General features: G+C 41.9%; 1 protein-coding gene across 1 annotated transcript in view; it reads left to right on the forward strand.

Annotated features, from left to right (window-relative positions):
- The first annotated feature begins 1094 nt into the window (after positions 1–1094).
- Positions 1095–18012, forward strand: part of AKT3 (AKT serine/threonine kinase 3) — a 157236-nt gene continuing 140318 nt past the window's right edge. The window contains exons 1-2 of the mRNA XM_082481086.1: positions 1095–1191; positions 14068–14222. Of these exons, the coding sequence (XP_082337212.1) occupies positions 14177–14222 (46 nt within the window). The 5' untranslated portion in view covers positions 1095–1191; positions 14068–14176. The remainder of the gene's footprint in view (positions 1192–14067; positions 14223–18012) is intronic.

Raw genomic sequence — 18012 nt, forward strand, 5'->3', positions numbered from 1 at the left:
ATGTATTTACACACACGCACGCACGCAGCCACTTAGCCATCAAATAAAGCGTTGAGGGCACCGTACCAATGAACTCGTGCTGGATAATAATCAGCGTTGCGGGATCCTGCCTGGCTTTCGGCGCAGCAGCCCGCAGGCCAGGGCTCCCCAGCCTGCGCGGCCCCAGAAGCAGCAGTGCTAAGCCAGCGGAACGCCGTGCCCAGCGCCCCGCGACACGGCTGCCCTGTTGGCACCAGTCACACATCTACATTGCGTGTGGCAGCAGGGAATGCCAGAGAGTCAGGAGCCGACGGGCGGTGGGCGTAAGGCTCCTCTAGGTCTTTTTTTACCTGTTGGGGTAACTCGAAGCCCGCAGATAATTTAGCGATATCGCGGCCGGTGCATCCACTTCATCCCTTCAACGAGGGATGGATGAGTTACAGCTTTCCTGCTGCGTAACAGATAGTTTTATTCTTGGGAGAGTTTGCAGAGCTAAGTGGACCGCTCCGGGTAGGGAGGCAAGGCAAGGGACTACGTAAATGCAGGAGGGCGAGAACAAAGGAAATAAAACAGGGGACGGAGGGTCCGGCAAGGAGCGGTGCCGTTGCCAGCTCCAGCCGCGGCAGGAAGCGGGGCAGCGGCGGGGCGGATTCCTGCTCCCGAGGAGGACAGCGGCAGCTCCGTCTCCGCCGCCCCCGGCGCAACTGGGGGCGGGACCCCCGGCGGCTGCTCCCCGGCCGCAGGCGGGCGATCTCCCTCACCTCCCTCGGTGAAAGATCCAGGGCGCCCAGTGCCGGCGGACGCCGCTACCTCCATCCCTCCATCCTCCCGCTCCCACCCGCGGCCCGGCGGCTGGACGGGAGGGGACGGGACGGGACGGGACGGGACACGCCGCCCCGCTCGGCTGCCGCCCCTGCCTGCCTGGCCTCGCCTCCCCCGCTCCCCCCCTCCCGCCGCCGGCCCCCCGCCTTCCCCACCCTCACCTCAGCCGCCCCCCTCTGTCTGGCTCCCCGCGCTCTGTCTGGCGGCCCCCCCCGTCCCCGCCGCGCTTCTCGCGAGAGCTGGGGATGCCGCCGCCGCTGCCGCCGCCGCCGCCGCGGAGGGGGAGACACTCGGGGGGAGCCAGTGACGTCGGGAGTTTTCCTGAAAGTCAATAACGAGCCCGGCGGAGGCGGCGGGAGGAGCCGAGAGCGGGGCCCGGGCGGCTCCGGGGTGAGTGCGCCGGGGGGAGCCGCCGCCGCCGCCCTCCTGACCCCGCGCATCGATGCTGCGGCCGCGCTGCCCGCCCGGGCGCCTCCCTGCGTAGCGGGGCGCGCAGCTCCATGTAGCCGCCGCCGCCAGCGCCCTGGGGCCGGAGCCGCCTCCTCCCGCCCCCGCGGAGACACCGGCCGCCAGGGACCGCCGAGCCCGGCGGGGGGACAGGGGAGGAGGCAGCGGCGCCCTCCCTCCCCTTCTCCCCCTGGAGCCGCCGCCGCCCTCCGGCTCCGCAGCAGCGCCCGCGGCGGCGCCGCCGCCACCGCCGCCGCCTCTGCAGGTACGGGGCGGGAGGGGCCGGGCGGCGGCGGCGGCGGCGGGGCGCTGGGGCGGCGGCACACGAGGGGATGCGGGGCGGCGGCGGCGGCGCTGCGCGGCCGGGGGCGGCGGGGAGCGCGGGGCGGGGGGCGCCCGTGGCCTAGCGCTGCCGGCGGCGGCGGGGCGGGAGCGGAGCCGGTGGCGGGGGGGGGGGGTGGGCGGGAGGGGTGTGTGTGAGGGGGTCGCCCTCCCGGCGGCGCGGAGCTGGGGCGGGGCGGAGCGGGTGTGTGTGTGGGGGGGCAGGTTATGTAACGGGGCGGCGGGGATGGGGCCGGGGGCAAGGCAGGGCGCGCGCCCCCGGGGGCGCTGCCCGCGCGGGCGCGGGGCTGGCGGTTCCCACGCGGGCGGCCCCTCCCCGCCGGGCGCGCGCGCACCAACCGCCGCCTCCCGGGGCCGTGCGTGCGGGGGGGGGGGGCGCGACGGCGGCGAGGCCGTTATCCGCCGGGAACTTCTGTGCGTGCGGGAGTGCGTGTGTGCGTGTTGCGCCCGCGTGCCCCTGCGCTAAGAATAGCAGGGCGGGCCGCGGGTGGCAGCGCCTCGCGCAAGTGATGCTGCTGCTGCCGCCGCCGGCGGCTCCGGCTGCAAGTAAACAAACCGCCCCCCCTTCCCCCCCCCCCCCCCCCCGCTCCGCTCCCCCGCCCGCCCACCTCTCCCCGGCCATCATGGAGGCCGCGGCCCGCATGGCAAAGTTGAGGCGCAGGCCGGGGTCTGCACGAAGGCCTGTCCTGGCCGTGAGGGGCGGGGGCGGCGGGGGGGTGTCCCGGCAGGTGTCGGGGAATACCCAGCGCTGCGGTGGGGTGAGCCGTGGGCAGCAGGCGGGTCTGCCCGCACCCCGAGGGTGGGTGCAGCGTGGGGTGCCCCGTGTGGGGGGACACACGCGGGAAGGCCGCGGAGGCGCCGTGCGGGGGGCGTTGTTAGGGGTCGGTACGCAGCGCCTGAGACCAGACAGACAGACAGACAGACAGTCAGTGGGTCACAGCGTGATGTGTTGTCGTTGGGATGCGAACGGTCGTGATGTAACGAGCAGCTAACGGGCTTATAGGCTGTTCCGGTGCTGTGTGTGAGCTGCGCTGCTGAGTTTACTTTTGGATGGGAATCTAAGAGGCATGAAATAGCCAGTGCTGTTGCTTTCACGTTCTCCCCGTGATACCTTATTTAAAGGGTGTATGTAAAAAAAAAAAAAAAAAAAAAAAATCTTATTCTCTTACAGCTGAAAAGGAATAAACAATTCCATCTCCATCTTTATTCTATTTTTTTTTCTTTATTGTAGTTATTGGTTGACTGGCTATTTGTATATATCTACATCATCTCAGTGTTTTTATGAAAACATCTCAGACTTGATTCACTTAGCTTCTGTTGAAGAGTTTTATTGCGAAAATTACGATATGACTGCATCACCAGCTTTTTTCAGTACTGAAAAAACTTTACAGCAGTCTCTTCTGCTGATGTTTGTTTAGGTTTCGCTAAAACTTTGATAACAGACAAACATGGTTCCCCACATTTTGCATATAGAGGTCTTTACTCTCAAGACAAGAAGCATGCAAATAAGCAGATCTGACAAGTGACATTTTAAGCATGATCCCTTATTTCTGCCAGCTTCTGTATAGGCCAGTTCTGTCTGTTCTGTGCTGGAATATGGAAAGAGTGTACAGGAGATGGGGAAGGAAGCTTATTTTGACTTTGAAAGTAAGTGTACTACTTAAGATTCTGTTTGCAGGACTGTTTGGTTGTTGGTTGTGTGTTTGTTGGTGGTTTTTTTTTTTTTTTTTACGGAAGCCTTCAAGTTGACCCCAATATCTTTAATTGGATTGGATTGCTAATTATAGTCCATGTGGATATATTTTGGTTGAATGCAACCAGTAAGTCAAGTTCAAATAAGGGCCAAAGAAAAACTGCAGAGATAAGAAAATGTCTCTGCTTCCTAGAAGGCTACACATAATATTTGGGTAACTCTTTTTTTTTTTTTCTAATGTAAGTGCATGGCATGTGTGTACACAGGTAATATTAACAAGACTGTCTTGTTTTAGACAGTTTATTCTATGGTGTTGTTCCTACTTGCTCTGTCTAGGTTTGAACAAATTCAGTAGTCTCCTTAGTTTCGTAAATACGTTCATGGAAAGCAGTATTTCTGGATCTTACTCCCTCATTTGTTTTGCGTTTTGGGGGAAGATGAAGTGTTGTTAAGCAGAATGCTGCTGTTCTATGGGAAGTCAATGAAAATTCAGACAGGTACTAGTTTTTATTTTGCCCCAGTTGAAGTAGATACAGTTTTAAGGATTGGACGGCATTAATTTGCACTAGAAAGTGTTGACTTTTTGATACTGGAACAAATGCTTGGTGAAAGAGAAAATAGCTTGGTGGGATTTTTTAGGCTTAACCCCAAAACACTTACTAGAGCTCTGCTATTGTTTGTAACCCAAGCTTCTGTTGGCAAGATGTTACCAAAAACCATATCTTGACTTCCAGCTACAGTTTGAAACAGCGTGTGTCTGAAGTTTGTATTATAGCTAAGAGATCCTTCAGACTACTTGGAATTTGTCTAGCACTGGTTGATTGAGTGTTCTTTCACTTTCTGCATGCACGTTTTCGCTTATTTAAAGAGACCTATCAAATAATCACTTCTATACCCAAGAAGCATTATTTGCTAAATAGCTTTGAAATACTCAATTGTTTTGGAAGATATGACACCATTACTACAGTGGTTTGTGTTAAAATACATTTGAAATCTCCATGCTGTTCTTGGTATAAAGAAGATACAGTTTCTTATAACCATGTTTGCTTGCAGTTTCATTTTGTGCTGTTAATGCAACAGGGTAGGTGGGCTTGGTGATGTGGTAGCCTAGCTTTCCTTCAGTTTTGCAACAGAGACCCAATATTCTTTGGCATCTTTTATGGCTTGGGCATACTACCAATTTTAATTGGTGCTGGAGAGTGGAAGGACATTGAAATACATGGAGTGAAAACTTTTTTGTACCATACTTCCATTTTGATATGGATAATGCACAAATGAATTTATTTGCTTTAAAAGTAATGGACCATACTGTAACTGTGTGTTTAATAGGTATGTTAGTTGTCTATATACCAAAAGCCCCCTGTTCTCTTTTTTCTCAACTAATAAAATAAACATGCTGTTCAAGATGTGCAGTACTCCCTTCGTGAAAACAGTAACAATTCAAAAAGAGGGGAATAGTTAAATGTGTGCATCCATGAATTTTGTTTAATATTAAAATGCTGCTTATATTTTCAGTGTTTGTATGAAATTTACAGCCTGCTTATTGTTTTAAGTAGTCTTCTATAAGAAAAGATTACCAACTTAAGTGCCCTTTAAAATTATTTTAGAATATTAGATTAATTTGTGTCATCTTGGATTCTCATTCTGTTAGGATATGCCTAATAGGAATACTGTGGAGGGGGCAGGGGATACTTCCAAGCACAAAATGTACTTCAGGGAGTTTCACATTGCTTGTGAGGAAAGGTGTGTTTTCAGTGCGAATCTCTCCTGTCAATCAGTGTGTCTCTTCTGGGAAGAGACTTTCCCAACATCCAGGGGGTTTCCTTGTTAAATGTGTTGCACTAGTTATCCTTCTTTGCAACAAGTTGGGTGATACAGAAAAGATTATTTTCTAAAGAGAAGTTACATAGTAAATGGAAAAGCTGATTCAAAGTGTTTCTTGGAAAAAAATAATCTGCTCAAGCTAGAGAAACAAAAAACTACAGGCAAATAATAAAACATTGAATGTGAAAGTTAACTTTTTAGTATTTTACATTGTGTAAAAAGTCATCTTGACTAATTGTATGAACGACGTTCTAGGCTACCTATATGAAGAGAAAAATTTATAAATGAAGCTTATTTAGACAAATCACTAATATATGCTAATAAAAGGACTGCAGGAAATGCAAAGGTGTAGCAGTCAATTATTTGGCATGTTTTCATTGTTCCATAGCTCTAGATCAAGGTTAAGTGTGGGCATTCAGATAGTTTCAATGCATGCCATGTATTTAAAACAGATTCTTTTTGTCTTTGTTATTTAAAGGTGTTGTTTAGGTATAGTAGGAAGCTGTGGCACCGTTAATACTTCAAAAAAAAATCCCCTTGGGATTGAATATCATTAAATGTTAGTGTCAAGGAGAGTAGGCATTTTTGTCTTGTGTGTATCAAGATGCTTACTTTTGGTCACTTAAAATGTTTCTTTGATTTTTGATACTATTTGGTCAACACTTACTATGTTTAGATTAAATAGCTTAATGTATGTTGAGTCCATCTTGACCAATTATCTTTCTGCCTATTTCTATGTGAGTGTCTAGGTGTGAGTCATACTGATCAAATATAGCATTAAGAACAAGTTGTTGCCTGTGTTTTTTATTTTTTTTTCTCTGTAATATCCTGACTAAAGGACAGTAGTACTTATAAATTCCCTTAAGAATGCACCTGAGACCTCAGTATTTCATATGCATGTCTGAGTGACTTGACAGCATGGTTTGTCAGATTTCTCTGCATTGTCCATGTGGTAAAGTTATTTGAGTGCCTCCTACAGCATGAGCAGAGATGAAGAGTCTGCTTCATCTTCACTGAGATCAATAAAGGTTTTACCGCTGCCTTTTTGTAGGTGTGAAAAGGCAGTGCCCAACAGTCAAAAACTTCTTGTACAGCTGATTTAGCACCACAGAATGAATACAGTATTTCTCAGTTGAGTCCATGCAGTCTTGCAAAACAATTTCTACCAATACACACAATTTTTTTCCCTAAGCATTTTGTGTGCTTCTCAAGATAATGTGATTGGTGCAGCTTGCCTTGCGAGATTTTCTTAAAATTATATTTTTTTTCTACATGTATTGATACCCTTTGAGGCAGAGAGTTAAGGTTGTATGTTTGAGTTTCATGTAGTCTGGCTTTTTGTATAACATTTGCCAAACACCTTCATCTAGTGAGCTCTGTATCAACCTTAAATGTGCGTAAGCAATAGTATACCTTTGAAAAATACAGTTCATTTAAGGTTGCAGAGAATTCCTTCTGTCCTTAGGAAATTCTGATCTCAAGTTGATAAGAATAATGCTTTTTGAAGGTGAACAAGAAGATCCAAAGGTTTTAGGTTAGAAGTTGATTATGTTCTAGTCATATTGCAGTATCAGAATTTGACAGTTAGTAGGTTCAGCAACGTTTGATTGCTTTGTGGGAAGGAATCACAAAGATCATCCCTATTGTTGCAAGGCAATTCAGAATTTAATTTGTTCAATATCCAGGTAATAAATAAATCCTACTGTAAGACTTTAAAAGAAAGCTACTTGGCAGATAGGTCATTGAACTTTTTCCGTGTTTTATATTAACAGTTTGAGAACACAGTTTTATCTCAGTACTTTCCTTTTCTTGTTACTCATGGCACTTCACATATTTCTGGGTTTTATTATCTTCAACAGTGTGCTTGGTGTTTTATACAGAATACAATGCTGTGCTGCAGAAAAGTTACTATCATACAAGTAATTAAATATATAAGCTTGACAAAACTTTATTTTGTATCTCTTGAAATTATCTTTTAAAATGTCTAATCTCAGAATGAATAGAATTTTCTAGGTTCTTGGAACTTCTAAAATTAGATTACCTTTTTCGGAGTATTCTAGACATAGAAAGCCAATTTTAGTTTGTTTTCAAAATATGGAACTTGGGTTTAATTTTGCTTGGTTGTTTGAGTCATTACTAAACTATTTTTTCAAAGAGCAAAGTAACTTTGCCTTAAAATGGCAAGAATTAGTATTCCTACATTAATCCTCAGCAAGATAAATCTATTACATGTATTTTGAAGTGTTGAGTGGAATAACATTATAGTTGGGATACTCAGCTAATCCTTGATTTGACTTCATTTAAGTCTCAAGACTCATGAGTTTATTGTCTCAGTAACTTTATTGTGATGTGTAACTAGCCCTCCCTTCACCTTTTTTACTTTAAATGTATTCTTTGGTTTAATTTCAGACCTATACTCATATGTTTTATCATTCTGCTTCTGTCTGATTTTCAGTTATTGTTTTATGTGATGGGGGGGAATGAAAAGGATTTAAAGCATTTTTGTCAATAAGCACAGTGCAAAACAATGGGTTGTTAATGTTTCATGTGGGATTCTAAAGAAACAATTTAGTTACTTTTAGAAACTTCCTTTATACCTTGGTAAACAAAGGCAAGGGTGGCTTTGTTCACCTTACTTTAATTATACCTTTGTCCCTTAAAATAACTTGCTTTGTCATTATAATAGGAAAAGAAATACAGAATGATGGTTTCTTTTCTCATACTTATTCAGCTGCAGAATCTTAATAAAACATCTAACTTGTATATTTTGCTGTGCCTGTAGTGTCCTAACTAGGCTTATCTGAGCATGTATTTGTTATGTGGAACTTTTTGACATACTGAAAGTGAAAATAGAACACTGAAAATATTAAGGCACAAAGTATACGCATAAGCGTGTGTTAAGAAGAGCTATTTATTTTTTCCAAAGTACATTGTTTTTTCTTACCACAAGGTGTAGGCAGTGCTATTTTCCTGTTATCCCCCTCATAATTCCAAGTCAAGGACTATGAAATAAAGTTGTTAGGACTAAATTTTTGATACTAATATTCTTAAAGATATTGAGGCTTTTAGTACGAAATATAGTTTAAAAATATTAGCAGTGCCTATCATGGAGATATCTTGGAATTTTTTATATTTGTTTTAAAATTTGTAAAGTGTGAACATTTCTATTTATAAGGTATTTAGGGGTCTCTTTAAGTGTCTTAATTGTATGCACATAAAGATTACCATTTTATAAATTTAGGATCTCTTGTCTTTTAGTAATCCCGTTTCTTTGATTTCGTTGTCTTGCCAAACCAGTTCATGTTTTGTTTTGTGTTGGTTTGGTGGGGATTTTTTGCTTGTTTTTATATTTTTTCTTTTTTTAAATTGACTCTAATAAGTTGAACAAATACTATCTGCCTGCAGGTTTATTTTTCTGAATCTAAGCTGTGATAGTATTTAATTCAGTCAGTCCTCTTGAGACCGTAAAAAGGGACATAATCCATTCTGCTGCATTTGAAGTATAACCAAAATTCCAAAATAGGTAGTTCTTAAAAGCCTATGTAAATAGTCTATACTTTTTACATAAAGCACTCAACTGAATGTGATTCTTCCATTAGCAATGTAGGCTAATTTGATTTAGTAGGTTTTGTAGCAATCTGTGATCTGCAACAGTCTTTTGTGTAATTTTTGATGATGTGCAATATATCCTCTAATTGTTTGACCAGGCTTTTAGATAACAACTTTGGTAGGGGAAGAGGATATGCATGCGTTTTTCATATAAATAAAACTTGGATCTCAGCTTCCAATCCTAAAGACAACTCTGTTTTTAGTTTAGAGCCTTATCTTTTGAATTCCTTGCTGTGTGATTGCAGCCGGCACTGGAGACAGTTACAGCCTGTTTGGTTGTCTTTGAGGATTCAAACTCAGATTTCAGAAAACCACTTAAGAGGTTGATCTGCTTAAAAAAAAAAAAAAAAAAAAAAGCCCCCAAAGCAGGGAAACAAACGTGTGTGTGATGGAAGCCACTACAGGATGACTGAGAGGTGCTTTTTTTGGTAGTGTTTTGTGTGTACCTGCCCAAATTTTTTCAGTTACCTTTCTGAGAAATAAGGAGGTAGAGATGATGGGATTTGGCTCTGCTTATGTTGAGGACCAAAGAATCTCAGTGAGTCAGGCAAAGTGAATCAGAAAGATTCACTTGCTGTTTTTTTTCCCCAAACATTTTATTAAGCAAATGATTACTTGTAAAAGAGGAAAATGGTAGTTCCCTTATATATTAAGAAAATAAGGTTGGATGAATCACTAAGTTGATAATGCTACAAGAAGTTATAGGGATTGTCTCTGGAAGTGCTGAAACTGATCCTGTTGGTATTCTCTCTGGTAACTTGAGTTGGTAAATGTGAGAGTATCTGTTTTTTCTCAGCTCCAAAATTGTTGAAAGTAGGAGCCTGTGTTTATGAAAGTTCTTACAACAGAGACCTGAATCATACAATTTACACTGAATTTATGGGCACTGTCTTCTTTACTCAGCTGTCTCTTGTCATGGGGGAAATGGGAGGATGCCCAGATTCCAAGGGAGTGTTGTCTGTTCTTATGAATCTTGATGATTATTCACTTACACATAGTGGTTGTTAAGTGTAGTCCTGAACCACTGTTTTTAGTCCTTCTGCTTGGAAGGGATTTCTTTTCTTCTCCCCATCCACTGGGTCTGTGGAGGTACCTGACTGCTGTGATGGGCATAAGAGCCTCCTTTAATTTAAAAATACAAGTTTAGGAAAAGGTGTCTTCCTACTGAATGGTACATTGCTCATTTTAATGGTTGATCTTATAGTTCCCATATGGTAGCATTGTGGAATGAGCTGGTCCTTCTCTATATTGCTGTTACTCTTAAAGGTCAAGATGAAAACTTGAAAGGTGTTGGTTAGTTTGCACCATGGCTTGGGAGAACTGTGAGCCTTGGCAGAGGGATCTGGAACTCTGTTGCATGTAATAGTTTCTCCTTAATCTTTGTTCAGAAGGATGCCTTTGCAACATCTACAGCTAGGAACTTGTAAGTGTAATACTAGCTCTTTAGAAGTGTGCTGAATTGTTTCATCTAACACCATAAAAGTGGCTTAATAGCTTTCCAAAGAAGAAAGGAAAAGTTATACTATTTTTTACCAGATCCAAAAAAAATCCAGGTGTTTTCTTCATGTGACAGACTGCGATGGAGTAAATTTTTACATTCGCACCATAAAGCATTCAGACAATAGGTCCTTGTATGTGTTATGCATATACATGGCTATCTGATACTGCCTGCAGAATACACATAATATACTGTTGGAAAAGTATCTTCCAAGTTCTGTTTGATAATGCGTGTGGGGGAAAGCAATCCAACCTGTTCTGCAGTTGCTAGAACATATATAAAAACAAGTGAAGTTTTTCCCTGTAGGGAGCAGCTGGAATGCAAAATATCTTCAACTTCAGTTCTTACACATTTTTTCCCCTATTTCTGTGGGTTCATCCTATAGCAATAAGGGAAACTGTAAAAATTACTATATACCAGCTGCTGAAACTTGAAGCGCATTGGGAGAGCAGAGTTGATTGCTAACAATTATTTAAGTTCTGTGCCAGCTGTGCAGAATAAACATTTCCGTAGCTTTTCTTGAAATAGTTGAACTGTAGATGAAATGCTATTTTCATGTGAGAGTTCTTGTTCCACATATTTCAGACAACTGCTTTACGTCTATAAAAATCCTTTATTACATCTTCAGGGAAGAAGGTTTCTGTATGACTATTTTTCATTAAGGTCAGTTTTTGTCATGATAAGAAGTAATTCTCAAAAGTCTGCTCTTTTAGAGCTTCGCTGAATGAGTTTCAGAGTAAAAGAATTCAGCTTTTAGGAAGTCTCAAAGGAATTTAACAAAGGATAATATTACAGATGCTTACAAATGGCATCTTGAAAGTGTAGTGTGAACATATAATCTTTATTTTCATTAGTCTTTTAATGCTTCTATTTATCTTCTTCAGCTTCCTATGTAGTTCAGCTTGACTTTTAATTAGCCATTAAGGGACTGATTGCTATAACCATACAACTGTTGATAATTCTACTTAAGTTGTTCCCGGTCATATTGTGAAGCTAAACTGAAGATAACTTAGTTAGTTTTGTCACCATATTTATTTGTATTTTGCAGGTTTTGTTCAAAATTCAGTAAAAGTAGTACATGCGGTGGGTGGGATGTGATCCTACAGACATACACTTGAGGTTGTTGGGACACTGGCTGACATGAAAATTGGTCGTAGATCAGATTTTGATTGAGTAATGCTAACTTAATCATATTCAGTGAATAAATAGGGAGCTTTAAGCATCAACTCATTCTTTAAAACTGGGTGTCTACTGAAATCATGGACTTAATGATCAGCATGTGGGCAGACAAGATTATTGCTACTTAGTACAGAAGTTCATTTCTTATAGCTTAGTCTCTACCAATAAAAATAAATTATTGCACTTTTCATAAGCACACACCAAAATTGGAAAGTATGTTAAATTTGCCAAAAGGGTAAAACATATTGCAGCAAATGCCAGTCCAAACTAAGTACTGTGTGTTACATTGCTTATTTGGTCTTTATAATTGGGAAAAAAAAAAAGTCACCTGCGATCACTTCTTAAAGAATGCAATGAAAGTATTGTAGGAAAAGCGAATTTAAGTCGGATATTTGGATACTAATGCGCTTACACTTCCTTCACAGAACAGCTGCTTTTAGGTCACAGTTGTTTGACACTCACCTCTGGCTTTGTAAAGATTTGTGTGTTTGTAATAAGAGCTGATACTGTGCTGCGTTGATCCAGAATAGCAAAACTTCAGCCTGCTTTCAGGCACGTGTCTTAATCTGTCAGGATCTCTTTCCACTCACAGCTGATAGACTTGCTTATCTCTAGTTTGAAGTGCACGAGTACAAGTTCTGATAATGTATAACGCAGAAATTAACTCTCTCACTAGTAAGGCGAAGGATGTGGAAATGCAGGGTCTGGTTATTTCTGCCATACTGACTTACATAATGCAAAGTCTGAACAGCTAAAACTAGTGAGATCAGTTAACAGTAATGAAGCAGTCTCTTATCTTTCCAAAACCTTGTACATAACATTTTCTTTTAACTCTTACAAAAACTTAAACACTATGTAAGTCTTAAGGCAGGGTGCAGTTGCATAAACACAGGTGTCCAGTGTCCTTTTAGATGCAACAGGGTATGATGCCAATGCAAAAGGCTGTGCATCACCTGCATAGGTCTTGCTGTCATATCTGCCCATGCCCTGGAGATGTCTCAGAGGCCCTGTATTCAATAGTACTTAAACTTTGCAGTATTAATGAATTCAGCATTGTGGTTTTTATTTTTATGCAGCTGAAATACTGCATGTTTTTGAAAAAATAGTTCACCGAAAGCAAAACTGTAAAATGGACACACTTCAGTGTTTCTGTAAAATCAGGTTGTACTGCATTTTTTGTTGCGTATCACTTGAAAAAAGTCTTCATACCAAGTTTTGTTTTGCACAGCCCAGCATCCTTACAGAAATAGCCTTCCATCTAGCTGCTGTGTGGTGCAAATACACATTTTTCAAATGATAAATAAGAAATAACCTTCACGTGTATAGCGGTTCAGTTTTTAGCCTGTACTTGGTTGGCTTAAACCAGCTTATTTCCCAGTCCTTTCTCCATTCATTTGTTGCACAGATTGCTTCGAGCACAGTCGTATTTGTTTCTATCACGTTTACATTTGTTGGTCAGTCTGCTAAATGGATATGTACGTGCTGCATTTGGTAGTACTAAACTGGTGTGCGGGTTCCTGTTCCGTGCTGGTGCTGTGTACATGTGTGCTCCTGTGTGTACAGCTGTAGCAGGATGTTCCTCCACAATCCAAGATATCCCTTTTCTTGGCTTTCTACCCTTTTCTAGATGAGCATTATTTGAATGCTTCTCTTTATTTTGAAGGATGGAGGGGAAAGGCAGTCTGCTGGAAAAAGGAAACCTCTCCTGCCCTCTGGCTTCTCATCCTACTTGATTGTAGTGCTATTTATCTCTTCTTCACAGCTGTTAGGTACTGTGGGCTTGAGAGGATTGTGGCTTCTGAGAGTGGCATGTCCTGTTCCAGGGCTAACTTCCCTTCTGTCCCCTGCAAGCTGAGCTTTGTAGGGAAAAGAGCACTCTTGTCACTGCCTGGCTTGGCTTAAAGCCTTGAGAGAATGTGTGCTCCTTCTTTTCATAAACTAAACATTGGCTTTTTTGGTGAATTTGTACTCCTAAGAAGTTGTTTTTCTGTTTGTGTACTTGCGGATGATGCTGTTTTTTAAAAACTTCTGTAAATTTAGGATTTGTATTGGCTATAATTAAGTTATAGTGGAGTAGGAAGAATGATGTATTTCTGTAGCCTTTACTATTTTTTTTAATTCAAGCATTAAAAAAACTAATTGCATGGCTGATAAACTGGTTACTACAGATTTTTAACAGTTATGAGGATAACCGTATCCATAATACTTAAGGCTTTGGTTTTAAGCTCCTTTACAGAACCTTTTCTTCCATTTTCTTGCACTCTTGATATGATCAATATAGCTATAATAGAGGAACCACTTGTCCATCACGTGAATTCTGACAAATATGGGAATGGTTAAAGCTCCTGTGGGTTCGGAGTTGGACCTTTGAAGCAGTACTGGCACCCTTTCATTTAACAGCATCCTGTGCATTAGTGTGAGAGAATACTATTGGGTCCATTTCATAAAAGTGTTATACGATTTAAAATTTAACACATTCTGCTTCTTTTAAGTATTACAGTGTTTGTGGAAATTGTGCTTAAGAAACATGATTCTGTTATATGGTTAATTAAAAAAAAGGCAGATTTTAATATGAGCTCAGTCAGTGGAAGACATCAACAAAGATTTTTTTTGTTGGCTGTCAAGTGAGAAAAACAGAAAAAACTTAAGTTCTTTCTCTAATATTTCCTTCCAGGCTGACTCATCAGTAGAAATTGGGAAGAGCTGCAGAAGAGAAGCCAAACAGACAAGCTGATAACTCAAAGAAATACTCTTTTGAGTTGGGGGTTCAGAGTGGAGCCATCATGAGCGATGTTACCATTGTGAAGGAAGGCTGGGTTCAGAAGAGGGGTAAGTTCTACCTTTTAATCGAAAGTTCCTCTGACATATCATACACTTTGTGCAGTGGCATTACATGGTTACACGTATGAGCATTCTTGATTTATCTTCTGGTCTGCAGCGAGCTAATCTGACCATATGGAATTCATGGCCATTAAGGCCTTGGTCTTGTTAATACTTAACCCTCAGCACTCCCCCTGTTTGTTTATAGGGGTAACTGACAGTGAAGAGGAAGTTGGACTCAGTAATTCCAACTTAACCTTGCTGTTGCAGCTGCTGTCACCCATGTATCAGACTAAGTAGGCTGTTGTGGCAGCTGGAAGAGGTAGTAATAGAGGTGCACAGTAGAAGGTTGCCTGGAAGCTGTTACGGATACGATACTTTGTGTGAAACTTCCTAAATGCCAAAATCATTCACTGTAGCTCAGCTTGTATTACAAATGCAAGTAGTTCCCTTAAAAACAACATGATACTTGCATAAAGCTCAGCATACACCTAATTACTTTGCAGACCTGGAAGCCATATGATTAAAGAATATGTTCATAATTACAAACCAGTCTAAAGTATGATTTTTCTGTTACATTTGAATTCCTGTAGTTTCTTGAAATGTTGCTTTATAATGTGTCACCATGTGATTTACAAATTTGGGAAGGCTGCTGTGTGTTAAGCTTTGAATGGGAAACCTTTAGAAATATCTGGCATTTGTATCATGTAATGAACTTTGGATGAAATCGTCCATGCTTCGTGCTGGTCTGCTTTGGGTTGTGGTTGTGCGCATGATTATTTCCAAAAGAACATCATCTCTCTTGCAGAAAGAAGGTGTTCTGGATTATAGGGTGATTTATGCCATGAGCTTCTGTGATTCTAGCCCAGAAAGATTTAGGCTGGAATTGTGGGAACAAAATTACCCTTTAATTTACAAAGCAATGCTTTTTTTCAATAGCAGTGTGTGAAGACAAAGATTATTATTAGCTTTGTTATTGCAGATTGACATTAAATGTCAAAGAAGCCAAGAGAATAAGAGAAAAAGTTTATTACTCTGTTATTATTCCTGCATAAATTGTATTTCAGGATGCATTACGGGCAATTTAGATGAAAACAGACTAAACTGTGAAGCTTAAGATCTGCTTCTTATTGTGGAATATATACTTATATTTTTAACAAATGAAATTTTACATGCCAGGAACTATTTAAAATTATAAATTATTTTTCCTTCCCATCTTGTTGTTGTTTACTCAGTTTGGGTATCTGATTTCCTTTTTTGATTATTTCATATAAATTTCTTTCAAATGTATTAGAAAATGATTAGGATAATCCAAATAATTTTCTTTTACATGACATCAGATCCTTCAGGTAATATTGCTCATTCATATTACATCCTGATATCAACTCTGAGCACTGGCTATGCATAAATTATCTCTGGGGTCCAGAAAAGGACAATGTACAATGAAACTCAATGTCCTACTGAATATTTGAAATTCTGAAATATAAATTAAAGGTTTTCCTCCTTGTGCTGTTTTACTATCTATTAATTGAAGAAAAGCCTACTGAGTTGACCTTTTGATGTCAGTTTTGTTAGAAATTATTTTCTTTTCTAAGTAAAGACATTCCATGACATGCATTTTTCCTTACTTTAATTAACTTTGAGTGAATGTATGGTTGTTTTTTTCCTTCTTGCTGTAGGTAACAGTGTAGGTTTAAGTGGGATTTTTTTTTTTTTATTAGATCTAATATTGTCCTTAATTTTCTGTATCTGACTTATTCTGGTTGGTGGTGGATTAAAATGTTCATTTTGCTTGTTTCTGAAAACATAAGGAGAAGTGCACTGGTGTTTTCCAATGTCAAAAATTTGTAAGCATTTAATACAATGGTTATTTATGTATCATGTAATTACAACATGACCTTGCTCCGGAGCAAGAGAATCGAAGTTGTTAATGGCTTTTTTTTAATTGTTGCCAAGAAAAAGTGTCCAACCTTAATCTAAATTCTGAAAGTTGGAATATGCTCAGTAGACGCTTCTTATTTTGGCAGCTAAATATTCTCTCTCTGTACCAAGATGCATTGTGAGATTGGGTAAAGCTGCCCTGCTTCCACAAGCTATCATGCTGTTACAGTTTTAAAGTGAATTCTCTGATCATCCCCACTTGATGCTCATTGGCTCAGTTCACAGGGTGGTTTTTGTAGGTACAAACCAGGTTCCTCCTGGAGGAAGCTGAGCATGGGATCTCTCCTCCAGGGGAACACTGAGTGAACTCCGGCACCAGTGATCGGTCCTTTGGACAGCCTTGAACCATGTGTGTGGTGCAACTTTCAATCTGAAGCTCCAGACTGTATTTAGCTTGAAATAAAACCTGTGAACCCTACATGCTGGAAACACAGGGGCCTGGGCATCAGCTGCTTCAGTTGACTGATCTGCTTCTATTATACTGAATTACTTGGTCACGTGCTTATAGCCTAGGACCTTTTAAAATGGTTCCCTTTGGGAGTCAGGAAGGTCTGCAATATATGGAAAAGAAGAAAACAATCTCTCTCTGTCATTCACAGCCCAGTCAAGGAGTATGAGGATGACTTTTAAGTACTGGGATGAAGAATGGTTTTGAGTAGCCAGCTAATGAGATAGGTCATTACAAAAGTGGGTTAAGTGAACTACGTGTAGGAATGAGAAGGGAGGACTAAAAGTTGAGCTGGTGATCTCTCTCTGAGCTGAGACTCTTGATAGAGGGAGGCTGTGGAAGACAGAGTCTGTTAGGGCACAGTGTTACAATTCTTAATGGCTGTGAAATGCACTGAGAAAATGTTTGCTTTATTATCCTTAGTGCTGTATCCGTGTCAATAATAGTGGGCTGAGGGCTGTATGTTTCTAAGCTTTTAACTCTGATGTTGAGCATTGAAGAGTTGATGTGATGCTACGCAGTTGGCTTCCACGCTCTGTTTTTCTGTGCGTGCTTAAATGATGAACCCATTCAAGTATTAGTATTTTAAAATCAGCCAGCACTCAAAAGTTAAGAAATGCCACGATTAAGTTTATTTCATTAAGGATGATCATACTTGGGCTTTGAGTAGTCTTTAGAAGAAGTTTCAGTGTGGTGAGAATAGATGATACCGAGGAAGAGTAAGTTGTTACGTGTGAATGGCCAAACAGGCAGAGATGACAGGCTGGAGGTGAGTTCTTTGGACGATAGAAGACACAAAACCCAGAGGAAGCAAAGCCTGAGAAGCTCAGTGAACCTTAAGTGCAGTCAGGTCCCATCTCACAGGTGAAAGGAGACCCTGAAGCATGGAGGCTGGGCCTGCCTGAGCAAGTAATGCAGTCCAGTGAGAGCAGATTCAGAGGATGAAATAATTGGTGAAGAGAACCTGATACCTATCTATGCTCAGTGCATTTCTTAAGTGAAGTGGGTGTTACTTTGGACTGGCTCCTGTCTTCTCCTGTGCCCCCTTGGCAATAGTAGTGCTCCTGGAGTACATCTTGTGGTTTTTAGTTTCATCTGAAAGGAACCAGGTTTGTGCACTCCAGGACTGCTTTATGCAGCAAATGAAAGTGTATTAACTAGGGTGATGGGAAGATTTGTTGCAAAAGTGCTTTCCTTATCTGACTAAAGTACTAATGCAGGTGTACCCTGTAAGGCATCAGAACGTGTACAAGCTGAGTGCCAGCGGAGCGGTCTTTTTACAGTGGAGTCTCTGCTCAGGCAAGAGAGGAATGGGAATGTATTTTGTACAGACGGTCTTATGGTTGTCTGTGACTTAGTGTCTCAGATGTAATGCTAAGAATCAAGCCTCTCACAGCCTTGTGTCCCCAC

The sequence above is a fragment of the Vanellus vanellus genome (genome assembly GCF_965231255.1).
Source record: "Vanellus vanellus genome assembly, chromosome: 3".
Taxonomy (NCBI): Eukaryota; Metazoa; Chordata; class Aves; order Charadriiformes; family Charadriidae; genus Vanellus; species Vanellus vanellus.